Here is a 23,811-nt window from a genome sequence, read left to right as displayed (position 1 = left end):
GAGGTACTAGTTGTAGCCTACTTAAGATGAGTAAAGAAAAATATTATCCTTTTTTACATCAGTACATTTATTTAACAGCTACAGTTACAAGTTACTTTACAATTTAAGATTTTATATAAAAACACATGGCTTGTTTATAAAATATGAGGCATTGTTATAAATTAACAGTATATAAAAGTATATAAGATAGTTAAAGTTAGCTCAAACTTGACTAACAACAGCAAAATGCTTCTTACACATTGATGCATTAGCAATAATAAGGAAATAATATAATATAAAATAACACTCAAAAGGGCCATTTGTCTTTTGCTACCATTACTTAACATAAGTAGCATTTTGAATGCAGGACTTGTGATGGAGTATTTTTACAGTGTGGTATTGCTACTTTTACTTAAATACAGGATCTGAATACTTCTTCCACGACTGTATTTTTGCTGTTATTTTAGGAATTTTAGCACTTGAATTTTCCACAAATTTCATGTGAGATTATTGGATAAAATTAAAACACCGGAAGTCCGGGAGAACTTGAAGGTAACATTAGTTTCTTCACATGGCTCACACACCACTCATGTAGAAACAAGGCCAATTATCCGTCGCTGATCTTGATTGGTTGACATTGTTCTTTATGTACACAGCTACCAATGAGGAAATCACTTGCTGTTGCACACAACCAACACATCGAGTCCTCTACGACTATCCTGAACTTTGAGGTCTGCAGTGTTACACGTGGACCACCAGTTCATGGTCTTTCACCTCCTCCAGTATTGTCATAATATTTGGAATACATTTTTATATAGGCTGTTAAAGAATAAAAAGTATAATATTTTGTAGCTTTCTAGACAGGAGCAGTATTTGTGGTAGATTGTGTGATAACTGTCGCGGTCATTGATATGATAACCTTACAAAGCACAATTTTATATCATGCTGGAATTTATGAATGCAAAACAGGATAAAAGAATGACAGAGGCATGATGAGGATTTGAAGTTTCAAGTATATTGGGTCAGAAATGCAGTGTGGATATTACAGCTGAGCACAGGCTACACTCTGGACAGTTATGCTTGATGGCAGCTATACTGTCAGATACATTACTTTCTGATCAAAGGACAAACTGAAGTGAACTTAAAATGGTGCAATACAGTCTGTGGTACAATGTTTGACTATTCAAATATAGTATTTTCAACGAGGGGAGACTGGAGTAAAGCCAGTCCTGATACAAGGAAGCTACATTAGGTTACATGTATAAATTACAACCACACAAGGGATGAGCGCCCTCTTCTGGTTTACAAGATCAACTACAAATGCATGATGTGAGAAAACGGCCATGTGCAGCTAAACTGATCCGGCTGCATGCTGCTCACCAACGTACATTAGTAGTACTAAAAAAAAAAAAAAATAAAAAGACATCAAACTGCATTACTGGAGCAAAGCATGTTCTTTTTTATTAAGTGTACAAAACAAGTGCAAAAATAGTGATTCATAAGAGCTACACAAAGTAGGACTTGCTGTTCAAAAATTACAGTCACAGAAGATACAAAATCGAGATGCAATACATGAGTTGCGGTTCAAATAGGATAAAAGGGATCAATGGTGCAGTCTTGCGCAGTAGAAGATTGCAAAATATAGACAGATTCACAGCATTTGATAAGTACTAAGTGCAAGCTGCAAAAAAAAAAAAAAAAAAAAAAGCCTAACGTATCAGCTTTCTCCCTTTCAAACTATGCACAGTGCAAAGATTGTACCAGGAAGGACCTCTATAAATGACATTCATTCTAATACACTTAATCAAATAGATAACTTTGGCCCATATGCTATTGTAACAATGACTTCCTAGTCTGCTCACACACAAATGACTTTAAACTTACAAGAGGAAAGGAATCACCAGACAAATTCTGTTGAAGAGGTACTCTTAGCAGGTCAGAAATGTGTTACTATGTTGATACCGTTAACTTGAGATGCATGCAATGAAAGTACCTAGTTTTTGAATACTGAGACACTGACATGTATAGAAGAGGAAAAGTAAGTTTTAGGTAACCGTGGAGCTGTGGGAGGAGGCTATTCTACCTTAGTCTAAAACTGAAGCCAACACCTCAGCAAATAGCCAGGTACTGCAACTCTGGCACTGATATGCGAAACAAGATAATGAACAATATTAACAAGCCTAAATGGATTGAAGGCATCTTGGGTTGTGGTGCAAAACAGTAAAGAAAAAAACAACAACAACAAAAAAAAAAAAAAGGCACACAGCTTGTGGATTTAGGGCAGCTATAAGTGAAACCCTAAACACTGCACAAACACACACACCTTGCACAGAGTAAGCCTAAGTTTTAATTCACCAGTCATCCCGGCCACACATCCCCACGTTTGCCATTTACTGTATGGAGCACTTTTGCTTCTTCTTCTTCTCTGGTTCTTTTTTGGGCGGCTCGAGCTCCTTGGGTCCGTAGAAGCTGGCAAAGCAGGCTGGGGTGCAGATGGGCTCTCTGAGACTGAGCAGCCACCTTCCTTCGCCGTAATAGGTCAGCGAGCCGAGCTCCATCTCCTCCACAAGCTCCCCCTGCTGGCCTTCCTGCTGCAGGGCCAGGATGCCCAGCAGATCCAGACCTGTTTGAACTGGATCGACACCCTCTGCACAGCCTAGAGTAACATGGGCGCGGCTACCCGGAGGCAGGGAGGCAGCTGCAGGGACGGCAGACTCCACCTCCTTTTCGGCATCGGCTGGCCACAGCAAAAGCTGCTCCTCGGTGAGGGACACTCTGGCACCAACGGTGCGGGGAGTGACGAAGAGAGCACTCAGTGACAGCTCGAACACAGAACTGTAGGAATCTTTAACAGCCTGAAGAGTAGGAATAAGGAAATAAGTATTATAAGATTAACTTTAATATAATCAAAAAAATAACACTGCTTGGACATTAGTCTTAATAACATGCCCATAAACATGTGTAGCCACCAATTTCTTAAAAAATAAAAATCTATAGGAGGAAAAAAAAATTTGAGTGACAGGTTTCTTACAGGATTCTCTGCATACTCTTTGGCCCCCTCTGCTTTTCCATAGTTGCAGAATTTTGTAGTGCAATGGAGGGTCCCTTTGGCTTCAAAGTACTGCTCCAAATCCACCTCCTTCTCAGCTTTACCAGTGACTGTAAATACAAGGCAAGATCAATCGCATTCTAGTCATGCTAGAGATTTTAGATTTGAATCTGCATAAAAGACTTGAGATTGTGCATTCACTTCTGTAATAATTGTAAAAACTTTAAATACACTCACAGTCAATCAAGTGTTTCTTGAAGGCCTCCAAGGTGTCCAGCGTTTTCAGGAAGTCCATTGATGTGCACCGGACCTTTTCCTGGACACAGGACAGAAGAAACCAGCCAAAGTAAAGAGGAAGGGACATTTCCTCAAGTGGACCTCTCATGGCTTCCAGTTGGGCCTCCTTTAGTCCACGCCTAGTCTTCTTGATCAGCTGTGCCTTATCTCTGCTCCATTCAGTGTGTGGCTCCAAAAAGACAGGAACAAGATTGTGTTGCTCTGCAATCTCCCCCAGGCGGGCCAGCCGATCCTGGGTGTGGTTGGTGTCATCTACCACCATCAGCAGCGATGATGCTGTTCCTGCACTGCAGCAGGCCACCACAGCGTCATCCAGAGCCTTGTATCCATCCCCAGATGAGTCTGGATCCTCTGGCTTTACGCCGTGGTCATCAGCAGAGAAGACAGAGCATTGGTCTTTGTAGGCATCAGCTATGACACGGGCCAAGAAGCTTTTACCGCTTCCTGGAAGGCCTCTGAGGACAACAAGGGTACGAGAGGTTCGCAGGGCGTCTTTGGTCTGCTGCTGTTCCAGGAGGGCAAAGGACAGGGAGCCAGATGCAGGGACTGTATCCTCTTCCTTTTGAAGGTCAGCACCTTCACTTTCTGTTGCTGCTTCAGCTCCCTTCAGAATGCCAGACTCTACTTCAACCTTCTTGTCCTCTGCAGGTTGCTCCTCCTTTAATGTCACAGCTTCTGTTGGTTTTTCTGAGGAAACTTCTGCCACAGTGTCTGCTGCCTTTTCCGTATGTGCTGGTTTTTCCTCTTTGGCTGCGTTATCATTTTCTGCCACAGTATCCATTGTAGTCGGCAATTCTTTCTTAGTTTCCACTTGTTCCGACACACTCTCTTGTTGGCTGGGTGGTTGTGTGTCCACTGGCTGCTGCAGCGTGGCTGGTTCAGGTAATGTTTGCTCTTGCAGTTCAGCTTGTGCAACTGATTCTGCCAATTTCTCTGGCCCTGGTTCAGGGGCACTCTCTGCCAGAGGTGTTTGCACAGGCAAAGGTTCTGGGTCATTCTCTGGCACAGGCTGCTGTTCAGGCTGGATGTTTTCTGGTTCTGTGTCTAAAGCTGCAACTGGGGCAGGGATCTTTTCAGATGACTCATCTGCTTCTGGTGGTGCCACCACAGCAGCCATGTCAGATTTTTCTTTGGGCAAGCTCTCCTCAATCTCCACTTCTGTTTTTTCCTCAGACAGCGTAACACTTTCTGTCACAATCAACTCTTCGGTTTCTTTCAAGTTGATGACTTCTGCTTCATTGCCATTTACTGCCAGCTGCTCCGTCTCTTCAGCAGCAGCTGCAGGCTTCTCAGGCTCTGTGGAGTCTTCTGGTGTCTCCAGTTTTGACACAACCTCTTTTTCCATGACAGTCTCCTCTGGCTGTGGAGTCTCATCTAAAACCTCACCGCTCTTGTCAGTATCCATGTCTGGCTTAAAGTCTGACTTTACACACCACCTACCTTAAATACATCAAAGAAAGAAAATGTGTTTAGTTGGACCAATGATGACTGATCAAATTAAGTCATAAAAATGTTGGACACACAATGTCCATTTATTTATGATTCTGTGCTCTAACATAACTACATTAAATCTATTATAGTCATAAGTTTGATCAAATGGGATCTTTAACCAGTACTATAATTTTTTATTTTTTTTTTAAATGAAAAAAAAAAAAACGTTTGGCAGTAATTAATAGTAGTAGTAGTCAAATAGTGTGAGGATTGCAGCCTTAGGCAGGAAGTTACTCTTACTTCTTGAATATTGAGTATTAGTTCTGGGTATTAGTTAAGGGGGGGGTCTTTTTCTTTTTATAGATTTGCAGTTTAACAAATTCTGGATGTGCAGGAGGCAGACACAAGCTAATAACAAACTTAAGCTATAATGTCCATTTCTGTTCAGCAGGGGTGATGGCAAAATTGTGCCACTGCAGCTCATCCTCATTTTTTATTTTCAGCAGTGGCGTTGTGTTACACCAGCGATGAGTAAGAAAAACAATAATATGTTTGTTATACTATGAGTAAAGGAAACTCTGCTACAGCCCGCAATTTATGCAGAGTAAAATGCCATCGTCTTAAGCAAATAGTGGTGACTACTAGCAAGTTATGGCAATTATAACTCCAGTCATCTTGTCTCGAGCTGAACTAAACATGCCTCAGCCTGCTGAGAGGGTCCGGGCTTTTTAGGGAGGGGCGAGAGCACACCGTTGTAAAATGATAAAAGGGGTGCGCTGGGTTTTTAACAGGACAAAACATGAGCATCATTGCGAAATAGTGCGATGTTTTATCTCGATTATCTTGTTTTCAGTAATTGCAAATAAACAGCCGGATACGTGACTGATAAAATACCTTGAATTGCTAAATTAATTGCGCCAAACCTTTGCACGCAAACATGGACAAAGGGTTTATGAAAATGGGGGTATCGCGGAAAAAGTGTGATGACTTCATAGTATAGCGACCTAGACCGTGTGGCAGGTTTTTTCAAATGTCCGATAAGCTGAATAACAGATGTGTGAAAACCACATCGTGTCATGAGACACGAAAGGGAAGCACTAATGCAAGCCAATGTAACAACAAAGACAAACTGACTAACATTTAAAAGCTCGGAATACACAAAACCTGAAACCAAACATATGCAAAATTTAGAAATATGAACACTTATTTAACTTCCTCTTATTCGTTGTACAACCAAGGTTTCAGTAGTAGCTAGTAAATGGCGCATTGAGTGAGGGGATTTTTTTTGTTTAAGGCAAGTTTAAACTAAATGCATTACCAAATAAGCTTAATTTAGAACAAGATTTTTTTTGTTGACGGACGAGTCCAAGGGAGCTGAAATATTGTTTTAAACGAAGAAATTCGGTAGAGTTTGAACATGACATTTTATTAACTGCACAATGTGGCCAGGCGGGGAGTGGCGTGCACCCAACGTTAGCACGCCAGACAAAAACAATTTAGCCAGGCAGTCAGTGGATCTGGTTAAAACATCACCAGCTACAGCGCCACGTCTGAATAAGTTTATACCATAGAGTGTATACAGCCCATGGTGTATACAAGTCACTGCATGTTACCGGAACAACTTATTTCAGGCGTAAAATAAAAAGTGTAGTAGATAAGGAATACTGTACAAAGGGCTTTTGTTTGCTAAAATGCCAGCTTACCAGATACGCTGCAGTGGAGCTGTCGGTGGTGCCGCTGACCACGCGTTTCTCTCTGGATACAATGACAAGGCAATCCTTGGCACATATGGCATAGACGTGCACCCGCTTCAAAAGGAAACCCGGGAACGCGCAACTGGGCGTGGCCACGGACACGCCCCTGAGTACCGTAAGGACGCTGGGAAATTTTTTTATGATCAAGATACGGATAGAATAAAGTACAAAAAGAAACATCTGGGGATAAAATACATTTATACGTATTAATGATGGTTTAACTGGCTATTTAGCGTTATTTCCCCCCCTCGCCACCTCATGCAAACTAAGCTTCGTTTTCTTAGAAATCGCAAAGGCAACGTTACGTATTTCTTTTTTTTTTTTCAGGTGACATTTGCTCCAAGCTATATCTGAATAAATTGAATTAACAATCTCCTGCATGGGTCTATATGTTATTCTAATTTTGTGTGTTTGTTTGTTTGTGTATTTGTTTGTAACTATATATCTGTGACTGTCTGTGCTAAAATAAACACTACATTTGTCCCCATTTTACATGAGTTGCTATTTTTTTCGTTCTTACTGCACGTCTCTTTAGTAAGAAAAACAACTCACTCACACACCTTCCCATCTCATCCCAAAACGTAGGCCTCACAGACAGAAAGACTACAGTAGGCTAGTTTGGATAACACAAGGCAATATATCAGGGACATTTTCTCAAGATTTAAGAAGGCAAAACGCTTTTAAGTAAAAGTTCCCTCACTATGCTTTGTTTCACATTCATTATTAACATCTCAGGCAAAGAGAGGTACTATCAAAAAGCAGACAATGACCATAAATTTGAATTGTACACTTGTTTTTTCACACATAAACATTACACTTATATTAACACTGCAGGAAGCAGTCGTCTGTGTGTAACTCACACCATGTACTCCTTGTGACAGTAAAGGTGATTTGTGACAAGGGGAAGTTCCCTGCAGCAAGTAGGGAACTCTTAAGTTATTAAAAGATAAGAGGACTTCTGTTGGCAGGTAGTAGTGTGTATGTCAAAGTGTGTGATACAATTCCTCTGTATTTTTTATATTCAGTGACACATTTTCAAGTTAACACATATTCCGCTTTTCATATAAATCTGCCAAAAATGTGGTCTCACAAATAAATTTGGACTGTAACTGACAATAATAGCAATATTGAAAATAATAGCATTTATTCTTAAGAAATAATTCTGAAAATAGAGCAGGATGTAGGCCAGATATTGATCTTATAAACACTTCCCCATAACCATATTTTCACTCTTCAAAGAATAGTAGATACCTTTGCACTATTCACTACGGTCTATAAAACTAAGGCTGTCATCAAAACACATACACTTCTTGCTAATTCTCCTACGGTGCCTACCCCAGCTTTAAGCACTCTTTGCATTCATAAAAACTCAAAGCTGCCCCTTTTGAGGGAGATGCCTTTTATTAGTCTCTTTCTTCAACGTTTATTTGCTGATTGTTGTCTTCTATAGGTCTTTTTTTTTCTGCAACTAGCCCTCTGAAGCACCACAAATCTTGACGGAGGATGCCCTCACTGTGGTAGGTGTTGCTTTGCTTCATCAAGGGCCTGAAAGCAGAATGATAGATGTCAGCGATCCAAAATGTCTTTTAATGGAACTAAAAAGATGGCAAAGGTAGGAATATAACAACAGAGAGGAAACCTTCTGAATGGCAGTCATGGCAGAGTCGTCTTCTTGCAGTTTGGCAAGGGTCAAGGCTCTCTCAAAGTGAGAGACGCAGGATTCAGAGTTTCCAAGTTTCACTGGGATAAAAACAGAAGAGAAGCATGGTAGCACTAAATAGTTTAAAAAGTAATAATAATCTGACATGTCACAGAAACTAGAAAATGTCTAATAATATAAAGAAAAAATAAATAAATAATTACAGTCGGATTGTGCTACCAAAACATTGGCGTTTATCTGCCATTTCTCATCGGCAATTTCATCAGCCGCTGCAACTGAACGGATGCCATAGTCTCGGGCTTCTTCGTGGCGATTAAGCTCCAGATAACACCAGCCAATCTCATGGAACAGCCATGTCTTCTCCAAACCACCACGGACCAAGGGAATCTTCTTCTCCCAGCTGAATTGAAAACACACAGAGAAAAGAAAATGAAATAACCAATCACCAATAAACTAATTCTCAACAGTCATACCTCAATGTAAAACAATGCTCGCTGAGAGAGGTGTGACCAATGTTTTATTCTTTACTTACAACTCAATGGCCTGTGTGAACTGTCCAATTTGGGCATAAACCCGACCAATGTTGTCCAAAGCCCTGGACGTTGCATCTGGAAGTTTGCTGTTGATAAAAAGGATTACTGAACGTGTGATAGATTTAGTCTGATGCATTTAGTCCTATTGTGTAATTTCTCCAAATTCTCACCACTCTTGAGCCAACTCCAAGTCTTTTTGATGATGGTCTAATGCTTTGCCAATGTCCCCCAGCTCGATCAAGGCATTCCCAATACAACTGTGCAGGCTGCCCAAAACCTCTCTCTTATCAGGCACCTCTTTCTCTGACCATTCCTGCACTATCTTCATGACTTGTTCAGCCTTCTTGAGGCTACCTTCTGCGTTTCCAGATGTCAACTCTAAGATGACAAACATACAGTGAGCAGTTTTTTAAGGCTACAAAGAAAAGCAGCAGGCAACAAGTTCAGCCAGAAGCCTGCCTTACCTGCATCAATGTCATCCAGGCTCTTCAGCAGAAACTGAGCAGGTTCAGAGGGTGCGCTATGACGGGGCTTGCTACATTTGTGCTGTATGTTTTTACGCTCCCTTTCCAGTGCACAGATAGGTTTCTCCTGGTTCCAGAACGTGGTGCAAGTGTCAAGGTATGTGAGGCAGCCCTGAATAACATCTTGCAGTTGTTCCCCACTCTTTGTCTTCCCTTTTACCAAGTCTGCAGATCATAAAGGTTTATTAGCTTATTAAAAGTGAAAAAACAACAGTGTAGAGGGGTTAAATAAACAGATTTAACAGTAAAAACTGGAGGAGAAACTAATAGTAAACATTTTAAGTTACAGCCTACCCTATCTGCCAGCAAAAAAAGATAAAGATGCAGAGAAACAAAAGCGTGGACACAAACAGTGAGCAACATTTTTTAAAGTATTGTATGGCCTAAGTAAAACAACATAGTACCTTCATCTTTAAGCAGTTGTTCTAGATATTTCTTGTCACTGTAAAACTCTCCCAGCAGATGTTTGGTTATCTTCTCACTCTTAGGGATCTTCTGGGTCTGCTGTTTTTTCTCCCTCATCAGATGCTGAGTAGCATTAATTGGCTGTGCCCTCTTTACCGGTCAGGCAAACATAATTATTTTACAGGATTATACCGTTACATGCAAAGAACTGCACAAGCACTGGTAATCCACTAGTTAGGAAAGTGATCCTGGACAGGATTGATGTTTGTATGTGTACAGTTACTCATAAAACAGCTTTACCTCTAGTATTTCAGTGAGGGGAACACAGAAAAAAACTGACCTCTTCATCTTTTTGGAAAAATGACAGGTCTCCCTTAATCTCCAGTTTTACAGAAGGGCCTAGAAGATGTAAGAGATGAACACATGGTTTAGATCATATGCCATTATTTAGTGTAAGTCACAAAATAGTATCGAATTACTTACTGCCAACAGAGTTTTCTATGGCCTCCTGTGCTTTCTGGATACCCAGTCTGAACTCCTGTATTTGTGGACGTAGCTTTTGTCCTCTGTGGTAAAACACCAGGGCTAATTCTAAATCTCCCATGTAGTACAATGCCTCAGCTTTCTGGTACAATCCCTGCAAAATCACGTTAAAGTTAATTTTATAGGTTTCACTTCATAAATTCTCCCATTTGTACATTAGGTGCTGTATCGAAGCCCATAGTCATCAATTTATTTCTTAAGTGTTAACAGAGAAAGGGACCAACATTTCTGTTACATGCAATTTACCTCGAAAAATGACTTGTCTTGTGTGAGTGAAGCCTCTGCATCCTTTAAAGCGTTTTCAGGTTGCCCCATCTTCAGGTAACATTTTGATCGGCCAATAAAGCAGGTCTTCTCATCAGGCTTCAAAGTCAGTGCCTTAAGAAAGACCAAAAGGAAGTCATTCCTCCTTGCTTTTATTGATAACTTTGCACAACATAATGCAATTCCAAAATATTCTGTAGTTATCACCATACCATGATCAGTTTGTTACGCTAGCTAATTTAACGTTACTTACCGTTGTGTAGCTCTCTATAGCCTTTTTATACTCTCCTTTCAGGTACAGCCAATCCCCATCGGCCATTAAGGTTGAGAATACGCCCTTTGGCTTTGCACCTTCGAAATCTCCATCTGTGTTTGACATTTTTAAGCAAAATTGTCGGTCTTAAAAGCGTTTGCAAACAATTTAATTTAGGGAGGTGTGCAGTCAGCTGCTCCCCTGACAACCACACTAACAAACCGAGAACGGGAAACAGCGCCATCTTCTGCCCCCGCTTAGTAAAACCCCATCTCTGTTTTTATTAGAACCATAGACTTGTAGATATTAGAATATTAATGCTAATATTATGTCAGTAAAACAAAATAAAACCAAACAATTTAAGGGGAAACCCAGAGGTGGCCAACTTTATTGACATAGCTGGTACTTTTCAAGGGTAAAGAGAGGATAGTTTCACCGCAAGGGTAAAAACAACAAGAGCAAAGATGAGGACACTTTTCTTTTATTCCTGAAGAGCAAGAGGACAACACACTCATCAGGAAGTAACTGAAAATGACCAGGTTTCCATCATCACACAGTGCCTGACCTTCTCAAACAACAGCAAGGACATATCACAGGTCAGATTTGTTCTATTCTTTTGCATTTCTGCTACACTGCGTAAAATTAGTAAACTTGCATTACAGTCAAAGAACACAGAGCATAATCTATTTGTGCGCAATATGTAATGCACACCAAGCAAAACATCTTCCTGATTTTGTGTAAATGCTCATAATCAGTGCCTCTTTCAAACTTCAGCAGAGAGCCGAAAATTGTCCTCATCTTACACCAATGGTTCTATTAGACAGCAAATTTACAATAAATATACATTATCAAAATAAAAAAGGAACAAAATCAACTATCATCACAAATCAACACTTTACATTCCAGTAAAATGTACAATGCAGCAATCTGTGAATGGCAACATCAAACATAAAACGTGTGACAACAAGAGGGAGGAGGACTTCGCTGGCAACAAAACCAGCACGACTGTCTCCACTGGCATCTTTCTAGTGTGCTTCGGCTGTACTGTATGCGCAGGTCTAGGCTCCAGCTGTTGTGAATTTAAAAAATGCTCACGTGCTTATATTGGCTTCTGACAGAGTCAGTTTTCAGTGCGAATCGTAGCAGCCTGTCTGTCTGTCTGACAGATTCTTCAAAAAGGAGGAGTTGTCGCTTGCTCAGTGATTTTCTTCAGAAATCATTAAGTAAGTTATTAACTTTCACACAAAGAATATCCGGTCAGCAGTAAGTTGAGAAGAGCAGGATAACAGTTTGCTCAATACTCAGTTGCATCTCAACAATTTCTCCAGGATGTCATCTCTAAAAGTTCTGATACAATACCTGCACAATCTCTCCTAGCAATTACTGACTTTCAAGTTTGTTTCATCCTGTAAGGAAAAAAAACAAATCCAAAACCAGTAACACTATCAACTCAGCCTTCTTGATGTTCTTGCTATATGGGCTTTAAATCATTTGCTGCATGTGGGTTGCATTCGGTCAATGGCATAGACAAGAATCTGACTTGCAATCAGTCGGTCATTAAATACGGATGGTGGATCAGGGGGTTGACATTGTTGAAAAGTCCTGATGTAGTAACTGTTTAGGTAGATGAATCCTCCAATTAACCAAACTGGAAGAAGAAATTTCCTGGTCCAGATGCTGAAACAAATAACAAACAAGTCAATAACTGATGTTTTCTAAAGTGGAAGTCATTCCGAATGTTCGACAGTAGCAAAAACATTGTTTCTTGCAGCTTTTTGTATACATACAGTACCACAAATTACCTTCAAAACTAAACCCCCCTGGGCCTCCAAAGAATGCTTTGAAAATGTTGTTGGCATCAAAATCTGGTGGGGACAAAATACAAGAATCAACAACAACCAAGATAACATTCCAGTCTGGTTCTCACCATAGAAACGACAGCTGTTTTGTAATAAAAAGGTGCTTCATTAGACATGACTTTAACCATTTTTTACTATTACTTAAATCTGTTCTCCCTTGGGACCTCCCACCCCAAGGCTTGCCAAGGTGCTGACCTCCCATGTTCATGCCATCATCCTCCAGATCCTGACCGCTGTCATAGCGAGACTTCTTCTTTGCATCTGAAAGTACACTGAAAGCCTCGCCCACCTCCTTAAACTTCTTCTCCTCTTCCTTCTGCACCTCAGGACTCGCTCCGCTGTGACGGTCTAAAGGAATAGAGGGAAAACAGCACAAAAGTAATTTGGGTCAAAGGACACCTGTATACAGTATTTTGTAGACTTGGACAATGATTTATTGTTAGGGGATATTTTCTGTTCAGTTAAGCACCTGGGTGATGTAAAAGCGCTCGTTTGCGGTAAGCTTTCTTGATCTCATCTTCTGTGGCGTTTTTATCCACTCCAAGCACTTTATAGTAATCTTTCCGCTTGCTTTTCTTCAACTCCAGCTGGGCATTTTTCAAGAGGTGCTTGTGTTCTAGAGAATAATAAAAAAAAAAAAACACTGTATAAGCAAAAATAAGGTGAAATATCAGTGCTGAAAGCTGTGTCAGCTCAGCCACAACAAAATCTGACTCTTACCTTTTGTCTTCTCTGTCTGGTAAACCTTCTCATAGTCTCTCACTGCCTCTTCATACTGCTCTGTGTCCATATAGCTGCAGCAGAGTATGCACAAGTCTGCTATTGTTTCTTTAACCAGTTTGAACAATACAATATAGTTGCAGATACTGATTATGATAGTCTAGTGTTTGTCCACGTCTGAAAACCAAAAACAAACCAACTTACTGTCTCTATTAATGACCAAGTTAGAAAACCTGGACATACCACTGTGCTCTCCGTAAATAGGCCTTGATGTAGGTCTCATCCAGTTTAATGGCCTTTGTGCAGTCTTCAATGGCCTGTTCTAGTTTCTTCAGCTTTCAAAGAAAAAAAAAAAGAAAGAAAGTATGACCATGCAAGGCGGAGACAGAGAGAGAAAAGTAGTGGCCTAGTTCTCTTGAAAGGTGAAAGTTCAACACAGCAAGGATACCAAAAAACATAATATTGTAAGAAGGAAAGAACTCACGAGTTTGTGATATGGGTGATGACTTAAATGCGTTTGTATCTATGCATGCCTGCAAAAAACTGAAGGTTCATCTGCCGTTATCAAGACTATGTAGATCCTGCGTAATGTAGAACTCATAGTTTGTAGTTTTGTTTGTGTTCCTGTCCTCGCCTTTATTTAACAGGAAAAAAGTCATTTTTTTTAACTTTCCTATGTTCTGTTTTTTGACAGAGTTTACTAATCTGCAGTCAAATGTTCCAAGGACTGTACACGTGCCAGCTTGGATACTCATGGAGCAACATTAGCTCTCAGTGGCTTTTAGCAAAAGCTAAAGTTAATTCTACAGTGGAACACCATAAAACAACTTGTCAGATGTTGATGCAACCAGTGGTATCTCTCCTGTGCATGTTCCTCACCTTAGATCCAACAGTGGCCCTATTACAGTACAGCTTGGCATTAGTCTTGATGTTGTTGGGGTCTATTGTTAGCGCCTCAGAGTACAGCTCATAGGCTGCCTCAAAGTTTCCCTCCTTGAACGCCTTGTTCCCCTCCTCCTTCTTGGCTTTTAGTGCTTTGGCATTCTGGGAAGACAATACACAGGACAACCTTATAAACTACGCTGGGCTACATTAACAGCAATGTCATTTAGACTTAAAATGGCTGGGAGAATACCACAAAGTTGCATTTTGTTAATTTTCAGTTAGTTAGCAGCTGCTTTAGAGGAAAAGGTTCACAACTGGACATGCATGTAAGGGTTGTATTTATAGAAATTCATACATAAAAAAGGATTTATTAAACTCTTATCTACTGCATTACTCACTCTGCATGCGAGTCGAGCCTTGTCATGGTCTGGAGCCATTCGTAGGGCCTGGACAAAGAACTGAACAGCCTTTTCAATGCAGTCCTCATAATAGAGACAAAGACCACGCACATACAGCGCATCTGCATTAGTGGAGTCCATTCGCAGAATATCACTAAAAAGAAACAAATAACTAATATTAATGTCAAATAAAAAAAACAAATGTAAACTGCAGTGATGAGGCAATTTACAAGGATGCAGTGGTGTAGCAACTGATAGAAAATGTGGTAACAGACCAGATATCCATAATGGAAAGAGAGCACCAGCCAATCCAAGTTATTTATTTACAGCTTTAAATTGTGAGAATGACTTTCCCCATCTCTCTGCAAACAGACCAAGCTCCACACAGTTCCAGAAAATCTTAATTTTCAAGGCAAATTCACCAGGTGAGGTGATCAATTTTAGAGATGTGCCATTTTTACAGTGCTGTAATCAAGGTTACACTTCTTAGACATATATGCCAAGCCTTTAATTCTTTAGAAGCATTAAAGCACAAAGTTGTGCATATAGTTTTTAAAACCCATCAGGTGTTGAGCCCCATGGAGTTGACTAATCTGGTATACTTGTATTCACCAAAGATGAGTCCGCTCAAGAAATCAGAGCAAACCTGGTGATTTCATCAAAGCATTGTGGCTGTATAGAAGTGTCTGAATTTTCAGATCTGTAAATTTTTTATTCCTTTCAAGTCATGGTTTTCCTTTTTCTACAGAGCTCTGGGATATTGAAATACTCATTTGTTTTGTCTGACTGATTTTACTAAAATGTCATAATGAAAGCTGTGTTGAGTTAGTAGGGAATGGTATGGCATATGCACACATGTCATGGTGATAAATTCCAATAATGTCAAGTAAATGAGTGAATTACCGAGTACGTTTCAAATGTGCTGTCTTACCTGGCTACAGACTGAGCCTCAGGGTAGCGTCCCAGCAAGGCTAAGCACTCTGCCTTCAGTATCTTGAATCTGTGACAAGCTGGGGCAGACTCCAAGGCACGGTCCATGCAAAAAACAACCTAGAGAAAACAACACCATACTTTCATGGTATTGAAAGACATGGCTTGCATTCTGTGTTGCTTGGCATGTCTGTTACTCATGACATACCATATAACTGACAAAATTAAGTAAGATTGTAACCACTGTGTATCTTACCATCCTGAAGTCTCTCTTCTCAAATCCAATCTCTGCCATTCTCTCATATTCAAGGATGGATTCTGCATTCTTCAGCTGTCAAAGGAATTTGTGGTATTCAGTGACAACGTGCAAGATCCGTAGTAGTCAGTTTGTTTTCAGCTACCACTGGCCTCAAATCTGTGCCATGCACAGTGCTTGTAAAACCAGGTCAATGCAAGCAGCAGTACTTGTGTGTGAATAACCTAAAACTTGCCTCCCGGGTTTCTCATTAAGAATTAACAGTATTCACTAGTTGATCTCCTCTTAAACCGCTCAGTATCAGACCGTGTCACTTTATTTGCACAAGCTTGGCCAAAGCTTATCTGATAGTAGATAATCATGTCCAAGTTGTCAGATCATGCTCTGTCAAACTGAGGTCAACTCACCTCCTGCTGGGCCTGGCAGTTGTCAGTCTCCAGCTCCAGAACCCTCTGGAAACAGCGGCTGGCAGCCATAGCATTGCCGAGGGACAGGTGGCACTTGCCCTCTCGCAGATGGCCCTGTGGATAAAAGACTTACAGTTCAAACGGAAGGGATGACGTCCCACAATTCCAACCCTTGCTGAAATCAGGTTTGACACGCATTTCTTCCGATCGTCACAAATCGTAATGCTAGTAACCCTGCAGCAATGTATACACGGGTATAAAACGGGTCATGCCTAAAAGTTGAACAGTTACACAGCTCTGCAGTGTAGTAAAAAACTGCCCTCAGTTCAAGGTTCCAAGTAGAAGCTGTTGAAAGGTTTTCTATAGCTGTGTCCAAAATCCCCTCAACAAAGCAGGTTAGTAATTTTTTTTCAAAACTCAATGGGTATGAAGACACCAATACAATACAAAATGTCAAGGTTGTGCATAAACACAGAATTATTTATTGTTTGGTGTCTTTCAGTAAGAATGAATCACTTAATGAGCTTTTACATTTTTAGCATTAAATTAATTGAATTGATTTCTATGGACTATCCAAGCTACTCTATCATGAAGCAAATGTTTTTTTGATTTTTTTTTTAAACACACAGTACTGCTGAATTAAACACGGTCATGCCCTTCTCTAGGCATTGTCCACATCAACATGGAAAATAATTTAGCAAAGCATTAGTAGCGGAGGCCAGCATAGTAAACGTATGCAGCAAAGCAAAAAAAAAAAAACAATCAGAACAGAAAATACTTAACAATCTAGGTATGCAAGAGTACTACGAGTAGATTTTCCTTGTAACAGAGTGTAATGATTTGTTTCCCACAACCTGCCTTCATGAAGGTGTTATCTAGTCGTACTGCTTGCTGGGAATCCTCTAAAGCCTCTCTGTACCGACCCAACATCATTAGTGTGGCTGCCCGGTTTCCATAGTAACTTGCATTCTTCGGACACATGTCTGTATAAAACACAAGTTATTGATATCGTATTAACAGACACACTTCAACTTTTTATTTGTTATCCAAACTCAAAAGCAACATCATCGGATCAACTAGTAGTCAGACTAGATTACCTACCTATGGCCTTGGTATAATAATTGAATGCTTCTGCGTAATCCTTCTTGATATAAAAGGCATTGCCTTGCTCCTTGAAGCCCTCTGCTTCCCTGTGTAAAAGTGGGCGAGAAAGACAGAAAAAAGGTTAAAAGGCAAAGTAAGCACACAAGACTAAGGTGAGTTTGGTTATGGACAGAGGATTGCAATGTTTTGTTTTACAGATTACTGAACAATAGGGCCGCAACTAACGATTATTTTTATCATCGATTAATCTGTCAATCAGTTTCTCCATTAATCAATTAGTTGCCCGGTCCATAAAATGTCATAAAATGGTGGAAAGTGTCCATCAGTGTTTCCCAAAGCCAAAGATGATGTCCTCAAATGTCTTGTTTTGTCCAAAACCCAAAGACATTCCGTTTACAGCCATAAAGATTAATTGTATAGTTGACAATTAACGGATTAATCGACTAATTGTTGCAACTCTACTGAACGTCTAGACACTGAACTTGTCTGCAAACATTATTCTCTAGAAGACCGTTAAGTCTGAATGTAATGAGCATCACATTCATAATCGTGTGTAAAGAGAGTATGTCCAGGATTGTGAATGGCAGTGTGCATGAGAGAGCTTACTGGCCTCAGTTAGCTAAACATAGAAAGAGCCAAACCAGCAGGGCAGAAGTGTCTACTCCAATCAAACACGTAGCTATTTTGTGAAGCAGACAGGGAGCTGAGCCAGGAACATATGACACCATGTTGTGGGCCACTGCCATGGCTTTTTTTGGGAAGCCTTTCATGTTTTACATCACGACCACACAGTGAGTGAGTGGTGTCATTAACTGGTTGGCCAGCTATTATCATTCTAACGCAATGATGTCAAAGAACTACTCTCGGCCTGATCAGCTTTTACACTCGACAAGCAAAGGCAGATTTATAGATATAACAGTGTGCCTGACAGCAACTCAGAAATCCAACACACGACTTAGCAAAGTGGAAGACAACCAAGCCAAACGCGATCCGGGGCACATTTTAGCTAAACAGTTAGCGGTAGCGAGCTACTTAGCTGTCATTGCGACGAGAAAATTTACATAGCAGGGACTTTTGAGTACACGTATCAGTATAAGGCTTCGTTGTAGATGCATTTCAGTAGCTGACAACACAGCATTAATTTGTCTTACCTTTCTAATTCCTCGTCACTGAGCAGTTCCATGTCAGAGTCCGTGTTCACAGCATCACAGCTCTCAGTCGCCATTTTGCCGTTAATGGGGAGGGGCGGGGCCACATACTGCAGCGCTTACGTACACTGTAAACAGGAAGTTGTCCGTTAGGTAAGAAAAGAGGCTTACTTGCAAGAAAAAATATTCGTAATAGATATCTTCTCATGGGTAGCGAATATCAGCGTATATATTTTTGAATACACGGTTTATAGTTGGGTTAGTCAGTTTCAGATAATATTAGCTACTTGGCATCGTGACTCTGTTACGTTATCTCACCGAAAGCTAACATTAATGCTAAGCTATTTCTTCATTTCACAGACTGTAGTTAACGTTAGGGTCGTTAGCATATCGTTACTGTCAGCATGACTAACGTACATTTTTTTGTGTTTATAACAGAATAACACTTTGGGGACGTTGCTAACGTTACTCCAAACGCACGTGTAAGATAGCACAATTCTGTGCTATATGCATTGACACTGTAACGTTAATAAAGTATTTGACTCTATAGTTTTTCATCTTTTCCTCTGAAAACAGATTTTCTGACCTGAGTGAGTCATGGGCAAAAGCTGTAAAGTGGTTGTGTGTGGCCAGGCTGCAGTTGGTAAAACGGCTGTGTTGGAACAACTACTGTATGCCAATCATGTTGCAGGTATTCCTTTTTCTGTATAATAATACTCTTTTCTATTTATTAGTACAAATATAGTTGTTGATTGTAAAGAGTGTGTTACAGGTTGGTTACGGACATTGTATATTTTAAGTGTTTGATACTCTAGGTAGGAATAGCAATTGAACAAGAAAAATATGTATATTTTAATTACAGTAACTTATAGGTAAATTACAGTACGTAGTCAACTTGCTCATGAAGGCAAAAACCAGAGAGCATCAATCACAAGCATTAAACGAGCTTTCTATTCATACAGCATATTTTTTGCATCTGAATATCATCACGTTTTAGAAATTCTAAAACCCTAAATTTAAGTCAATGACATTAATTTGTAAAGTAAATTATTTCCTGTTTGGCTCCTGCAACAACAAAATGGTATGCACTTATAGCAGCAGTCAGAACAGGTGATTGCCTGTATAACACACTCAATGACTTATTGTGATAAGGCACTTGGTGTTTTGAAGATTAATAGTATACATCTAACTACATTCCAGTTTCTAAAGTTTACCTGGAATTAAATGTTAAAGATCACTGCTATTTGTAACTCCTGCCTAAGACTCTCATGTGTAATGTTGAACACAATTTATTGCATATGCTTTTTCTGCAAAGTGTATTGCTATATGTTTCAAGTAAGGTAATATAAAAGTGCTCATTTACAATGTATTAATTACAAGCAATTGTCTTAATACTTGTGTCGTGTATCACACCATATGTGCCTGTCCACTGTTAGGTTCAGAGCCCATGGAGACCCTGGAGGATATCTACATCGGCTCCATAGAGACTGACCGCGGCACACGAGAGCAGGTGCGCTTCTATGACACCCGCGGACTCCGGGATGGGATGGAGTTTCCTCGACATTACTATACTTTTGCCGATGGCTTTGTACTAGTTTACAGCATTGACAGTAAAGAGTCCTTTAAGCGGATGGAGGCCCTCAAGAAGGACATTGACCGTCACAGAGACAAGAAAGAGGTGAGGACTGATCCCATTTTTATGCTTGGGAAGGTTCATTTGGGGGTACCTTAATAATTCTGGGTTAATTTAGTGGGGACCAATCTAGAGATCCCAAAACAGTTTTCTCTAATTCCAATGGTCTGTGTATCGGAATTAGATCTATAAGTTATTATATTAAATTTGAATTTTTTTTGAATTTTTTTTCTTCCTGATTCTGGTCCCAACAGACAATCTGCCATTGCAAATATTGCAATCTCGGAACCCATCGGCTATCATCTTGCCCCTGGGGGTAACGGCCCATGTTTCGGGGCTAAAGCTAATCTCTAGGGTTCCAAGATTGACAAAAAGCTAAATAGTCATCAGACAATAGCCGATGAGTTCCAAGATTGCATTTCAGCGTTACGCCTCTTTTGCTCTCCACAATGAATGGTTCCTTGTATGCAACCAAAGCCTGCCTAAATCTGATTGGTTAATACTACTGGGACTACAAATGGAAACCAGAATGCTTCTAATACCAAAATCTTGTCCCTTGCCTACAGATTCTGCATTCATATGCAGATATCCATTTATAGAGATCGCTAATATTGTATTTGTAGCGCACTGATGTGGACAGAGCTAGAGATTACACCGTTGTGGGCTAACCTGATGATCCTGATCCACAGGTGACCATTGTTGTGCTGGGTAACAAGCTGGACAAGCAGGATGAGAAGAGAGTTGACTCTAACATGGCCCAGAACTGGGCGAAGAATGAGAAGGTACGTCTGTGGGAGGTGTCGGTGGTAGACCGGCGCACACTGATTGAACCCTTTGTCTACCTGGCCAGCAAAATGACCCAGCCACAGAGCAAGTCCACTTTCCCTCTCAGTCGCAATAAGAATAAGGGCAGCGGTTCTACAGACAGCTGAATGACCAGAAACATGTTGTCATAACAGAACTTAGTTTCACTATAAAAAAGATATTATGAAGGATTGAGGTAGTAAGAGTTGGTTTGGAGAAGGTGGAGAAGCAGTGATGAGAGAAAAGGCAGGATGAGTGTATGGATATTTATGTACAGTGAGTGCCGTTGGTATTGGTATAGCATCCCAATTTGATGTTTTGGTGAAATACTTTTATTATAACACATCAGCTAAGAAATTGAAGAATGCAAGAATTTTTGTTTATCATTCCCATTTTATTAGGTTAGAATATAGTCAAACTATTCATCCACATTCTTTACAGTTACTGTTGACATCAGCAGTCATGTTTGGACCTACATAACTTGTTTTTGAACTACTGATGATCAATATTATGATCTCAGTTTATACTTTAGAGTTTCAAGATATCACACTCATGGCGCTCACTGTGTAGATAAATTAGGACTTACCATACACTGGCAACTATTTTATTTACACATGTTACCTAATTATTGCATCACATAAATGCTGAATTTCCCATGTTATAAACTGTATGATGGGTGAAGGGATTTTATTGACAAATTATTGATTATGTACAGTAACTGTTTGTTGATCTGGAGATTTGTTACATTATGTTCTTTGCTGAGATTCACTATTGGATGTTGAAGAGTGCATGATTCACATTCCTTACCACATATTGCCTTCTGTACAGACTTTAGAGATTTAAATATGAGATAAAAGATGATCAGATGAAAGGCAGCTTCTGCGGGCCCAGGTGCTACTTTTTTTCTGGTTGCGACACATGAAAGACGCAGACCACTCTATTTAGTTACATGTCACAGCAACAGGACTTGTCATAGTATCAGTTAGTCACTGCTGAATTTGAAGCTGGTGTATATTTTACCAAGCTGTAAAATAAAACCCAAAAGTATTCATTAGCTGACATTTGAACTGGTTATTAAGGGTGCAGCATAAGTCAACAAATGAGCAGCTATATGAGCAGCTTTTAATGTTTTTTTAATTGAAACGGGGAAATTTGTTGATATTGTCTTGACTATTCGTGTGTTTGTGCCAGAGTATCAACGCTACATATCCTACAAGCAACTTTTATGTTTTTGTTTTCAAGTATTAATATCCATGAAATTTGCTCACATGATATTTGTTATCATGTTTTGTAAAAAAATTAAATGATTTCTTTCTGCCTAACCAGAATCTTTAGTGATTTTTTTGGGCTCAAATTGATTAAGTAATTAAATACAGCACAACTTTTATTTATTTATTTCATTTATTTCACAAAAGCTGAGTGTTGTGACCTGACTAGGAGGGAATTAGTGAATGGTCTCTGTGAAGTGTAAAAATGGTGCTAGTTCAATGACTGAAAAACTCATATCCAGTTAAAATAAACCCAACCCCATTCACTTGCTACAGTTCATTTACGTTGTAGTATGTTCCATGACCAGTAGATGTCTCAGATCTTCCAGTAAAAAACAATGGGATGTTGGTAGTATTTAATACAAAGCTGTGTATTGTAATGTATGACATTATGCAGGCATTCATATTATACTAATTGGTTTATACAACATTCAAAAATAAAGAAGGCACATGAGACCAGGAAGCAGACAGAATTGTCAGCTGTCATGCAATAAACTGCCTTGTACTTGATGACTTTGATGCCAACAAAATTCAAATGTAGAGCACACAAACATGACATATTCATATTCAGGAGAAATTATATTGATGACTGACTTTTTTTAACCCTTAACTGACACCAAAAACAACTTCAATGCAGTCCTATAAAAGTGAACCAATTTTGTGTTCAAGTATCCATGATGATCTGAGCACTACAACTGATTTGGTGTTCAATATCTATCAAAAAAAGTAAAATGTAGTAATTGTTGCAATGTCTTTCCTGTATGAACAGTTTGGGAGTGAAAGCAATGCCAGTCAGACAAGGTCATAGATGTCCAGGCTGAAGAAATGATCTGCTAGTTCCACACGGTCATGTTGACTGGAGAGGTTAATGCAAGATGATGAGAAAACCTCAAGTGGAACATTTATGAAATGATATTACACTCACCTTAGTTTCCCCAGAGGGTGCTATCACCTAACATCTCATTTCAATCATGTTCTTTTTAATGACTAGACTTGAGCCAGTGCACTGGTTCATTTATTGTATCACACATTTGGACTATGAATAGTACACAGTGGTGTTAATTTTATGTCCCCATAACAGCGTGGAAGAGACTCCTGTAAGATGTCAACACATTTTCCTGTCTTTCTGTGGAATGGCTCCATGTTTATTGACGCACATAGAAACCGAAATGAAGATTCACAAAACAAAATGTGAAATACACACTGTGAGCGTGCCAGAGCGAGGGATCGATTTGTCACTTGTCTGTGTGATTTATGGACCTTCTTCCTCCTTTAGATTACACTGACCACAAAAGAGAAATTCACACTTGCTAGTCACAGGGCAACAAGGCGATGCCCTTGTGTTGCTATCAGTAATACTCTTTTACTGTTGCATGACAGTGTGTCTCATGACTGCAGCTGAGCATCCAGCTCTCCAGGGGGACCCATAAAATAGATAACATTTAATCCCCTTGTTTTTTTTTGTAAAGAGAAAATAGACTTCAACCCTGGAAGCTGCTGCAGTGACCGTCTTTTCACAGTCCCCGTTATGAAGCGTCAGATTAACAAAACAGTTCTACACAGGAGTGCACATACACAACACATACAGTCTAGATGGCAGTGCCACTTTTTTTCTCTGTGCTATCAGGCCTTTTTTCTATGGGCTGGAAATATCAGCTGCCCTTAAGCCATCAGTTATGTCAAATGTTAGTTGTCATGCTGGCTGCC

General features: G+C 39.9%; 4 protein-coding genes across 6 annotated transcripts; 1 reads left to right on the top strand and 3 right to left on the bottom strand.

The window, feature by feature from the left end:
* Nucleotides 1–1,414: 1,414 nt before the first annotated feature.
* LOC123960124 (2',3'-cyclic nucleotide 3' phosphodiesterase) lies at nucleotides 1,415–6,584 on the bottom strand. The gene is made up of 4 exons (XM_046034679.1): nucleotides 6,460–6,584; nucleotides 3,266–4,765; nucleotides 3,011–3,138; nucleotides 1,415–2,834 (listed from the first exon to the last, which is right to left on the bottom strand). Exons 1-4 carry the CDS (start codon nucleotides 6,542–6,544, stop codon nucleotides 2,370–2,372), a joined length of 2,178 nt encoding a protein of 725 aa, XP_045890635.1. The 5' UTR covers nucleotides 6,545–6,584; the 3' UTR covers nucleotides 1,415–2,369.
* Nucleotides 6,585–7,637: 1,053 nt separating this feature from the next.
* odad4 (outer dynein arm docking complex subunit 4) lies at nucleotides 7,638–10,903 on the bottom strand. The gene is made up of 11 exons (XM_046034639.1): nucleotides 10,693–10,903; nucleotides 10,422–10,553; nucleotides 10,116–10,269; nucleotides 9,973–10,031; nucleotides 9,632–9,782; nucleotides 9,168–9,392; nucleotides 8,874–9,081; nucleotides 8,703–8,789; nucleotides 8,374–8,570; nucleotides 8,150–8,250; nucleotides 7,638–8,055 (listed from the first exon to the last, which is right to left on the bottom strand). Exons 1-11 carry the CDS (start codon nucleotides 10,816–10,818, stop codon nucleotides 8,020–8,022), a joined length of 1,476 nt encoding a protein of 491 aa, XP_045890595.1. The 5' UTR covers nucleotides 10,819–10,903; the 3' UTR covers nucleotides 7,638–8,019.
* A 147-nt stretch (nucleotides 10,904–11,050) lies between these two features.
* On the bottom strand, nucleotides 11,051–18,532 carry dnajc7 (DnaJ (Hsp40) homolog, subfamily C, member 7). The gene is made up of 14 exons (XM_046034627.1): nucleotides 18,403–18,532; nucleotides 17,249–17,337; nucleotides 17,006–17,130; nucleotides 16,148–16,261; nucleotides 15,741–15,815; nucleotides 15,486–15,604; nucleotides 14,555–14,708; nucleotides 14,151–14,315; nucleotides 13,515–13,606; nucleotides 13,272–13,345; nucleotides 13,021–13,167; nucleotides 12,747–12,899; nucleotides 12,495–12,557; nucleotides 11,051–12,369 (listed from the first exon to the last, which is right to left on the bottom strand). The coding sequence occupies exons 1-14, from the start codon at nucleotides 18,474–18,476 to the stop codon at nucleotides 12,332–12,334; spliced, it is 1,482 nt and encodes a 493-aa protein (XP_045890583.1). The 5' UTR covers nucleotides 18,477–18,532; the 3' UTR covers nucleotides 11,051–12,331.
* On the top strand, nucleotides 18,485–22,158 carry nkiras2 (NFKB inhibitor interacting Ras-like 2). 3 transcript variants are annotated; one of them, XM_046034670.1, is made up of 4 exons: nucleotides 18,485–18,552; nucleotides 18,976–19,090; nucleotides 19,836–20,077; nucleotides 20,722–22,158. In XM_046034670.1, the coding sequence occupies exons 2-4, from the start codon at nucleotides 18,997–18,999 to the stop codon at nucleotides 20,962–20,964; spliced, it is 579 nt and encodes a 192-aa protein (XP_045890626.1). In that variant the 5' UTR covers nucleotides 18,485–18,552; nucleotides 18,976–18,996; the 3' UTR covers nucleotides 20,965–22,158. The 3 variants fall into 3 exon arrangements, with proteins under 3 accessions (XP_045890626.1, XP_045890618.1, XP_045890609.1); XM_046034662.1 differs by lacking the exon at nucleotides 18,485–18,552 and adding an exon at nucleotides 18,572–18,881; XM_046034653.1 differs by lacking the exon at nucleotides 18,485–18,552 and having other exon boundaries at nucleotides 18,579–19,090.
* The last annotated feature ends 1,653 nt before the right edge of the window (nucleotides 22,159–23,811 follow it).

The sequence above is a fragment of the Micropterus dolomieu genome, linkage group LG02 (assembly GCF_021292245.1).
Source record: "Micropterus dolomieu isolate WLL.071019.BEF.003 ecotype Adirondacks linkage group LG02, ASM2129224v1, whole genome shotgun sequence".
In the NCBI taxonomy this organism is placed as follows: Eukaryota; Metazoa; Chordata; class Actinopteri; order Centrarchiformes; family Centrarchidae; genus Micropterus; species Micropterus dolomieu.
The sequence above is the reverse complement of the archived record's forward strand: the minus strand, read 5'-3'. Positions and strand labels throughout refer to the sequence as shown.

Excerpts from the sequence above, each read along its gene's own strand:
- dnajc7 (XM_046034627.1), bottom strand. The coding sequence starts at position 18,476 with ATGGCGACTGAGAGCTGTGATGCTGTGAACACGGACTCTGACATGGAA. Across the intron at positions 13,168-13,271 it reads CCAGACAGAGAAGACAAAAG|AACACAAGCACCTCTTGAAA; the intron begins GTAAGAGTCAGA and ends ATTATTCTCTAG. Across the intron at positions 12,900-13,020 it reads AGCGCTTTTACATCACCCAG|ACCGTCACAGCGGAGCGAGT; the intron begins GTGCTTAACTGA and ends CTATTCCTTTAG.
- odad4 (XM_046034639.1), bottom strand. The coding sequence starts at position 10,818 with ATGTCAAACACAGATGGAGATTTCGAAGGTGCAAAGCCAAAGGGCGTA. Across the intron at positions 10,032-10,115 it reads CATAGAAAACTCTGTTGGCA|GCCCTTCTGTAAAACTGGAG; the intron begins GTAAGTAATTCG and ends TACATCTTCTAG. Across the intron at positions 9,783-9,972 it reads TTTTCCAAAAAGATGAAGAG|AGGGCACAGCCAATTAATGC; the intron begins GTCAGTTTTTTT and ends TGACCGGTAAAG.
- nkiras2 (XM_046034670.1), top strand. The coding sequence starts at position 18,997 with ATGGGCAAAAGCTGTAAAGTGGTTGTGTGTGGCCAGGCTGCAGTTGGT. Across the intron at positions 19,091-19,835 it reads GTATGCCAATCATGTTGCAG|GTTCAGAGCCCATGGAGACC; the intron begins GTATTCCTTTTT and ends GTCCACTGTTAG. Across the intron at positions 20,078-20,721 it reads GTCACAGAGACAAGAAAGAG|GTGACCATTGTTGTGCTGGG; the intron begins GTGAGGACTGAT and ends CCTGATCCACAG.
- LOC123960124 (XM_046034679.1), bottom strand. The coding sequence starts at position 6,544 with ATGTGCCAAGGATTGCCTTGTCATTGTATCCAGAGAGAAACGCGTGGT. Across the intron at positions 3,139-3,265 it reads CAAGAAACACTTGATTGACT|TCACTGGTAAAGCTGAGAAG; the intron begins GTGAGTGTATTT and ends TTGTATTTACAG. Across the intron at positions 2,835-3,010 it reads AAGAGTATGCAGAGAATCCT|GCTGTTAAAGATTCCTACAG; the intron begins GTAAGAAACCTG and ends CCTACTCTTCAG.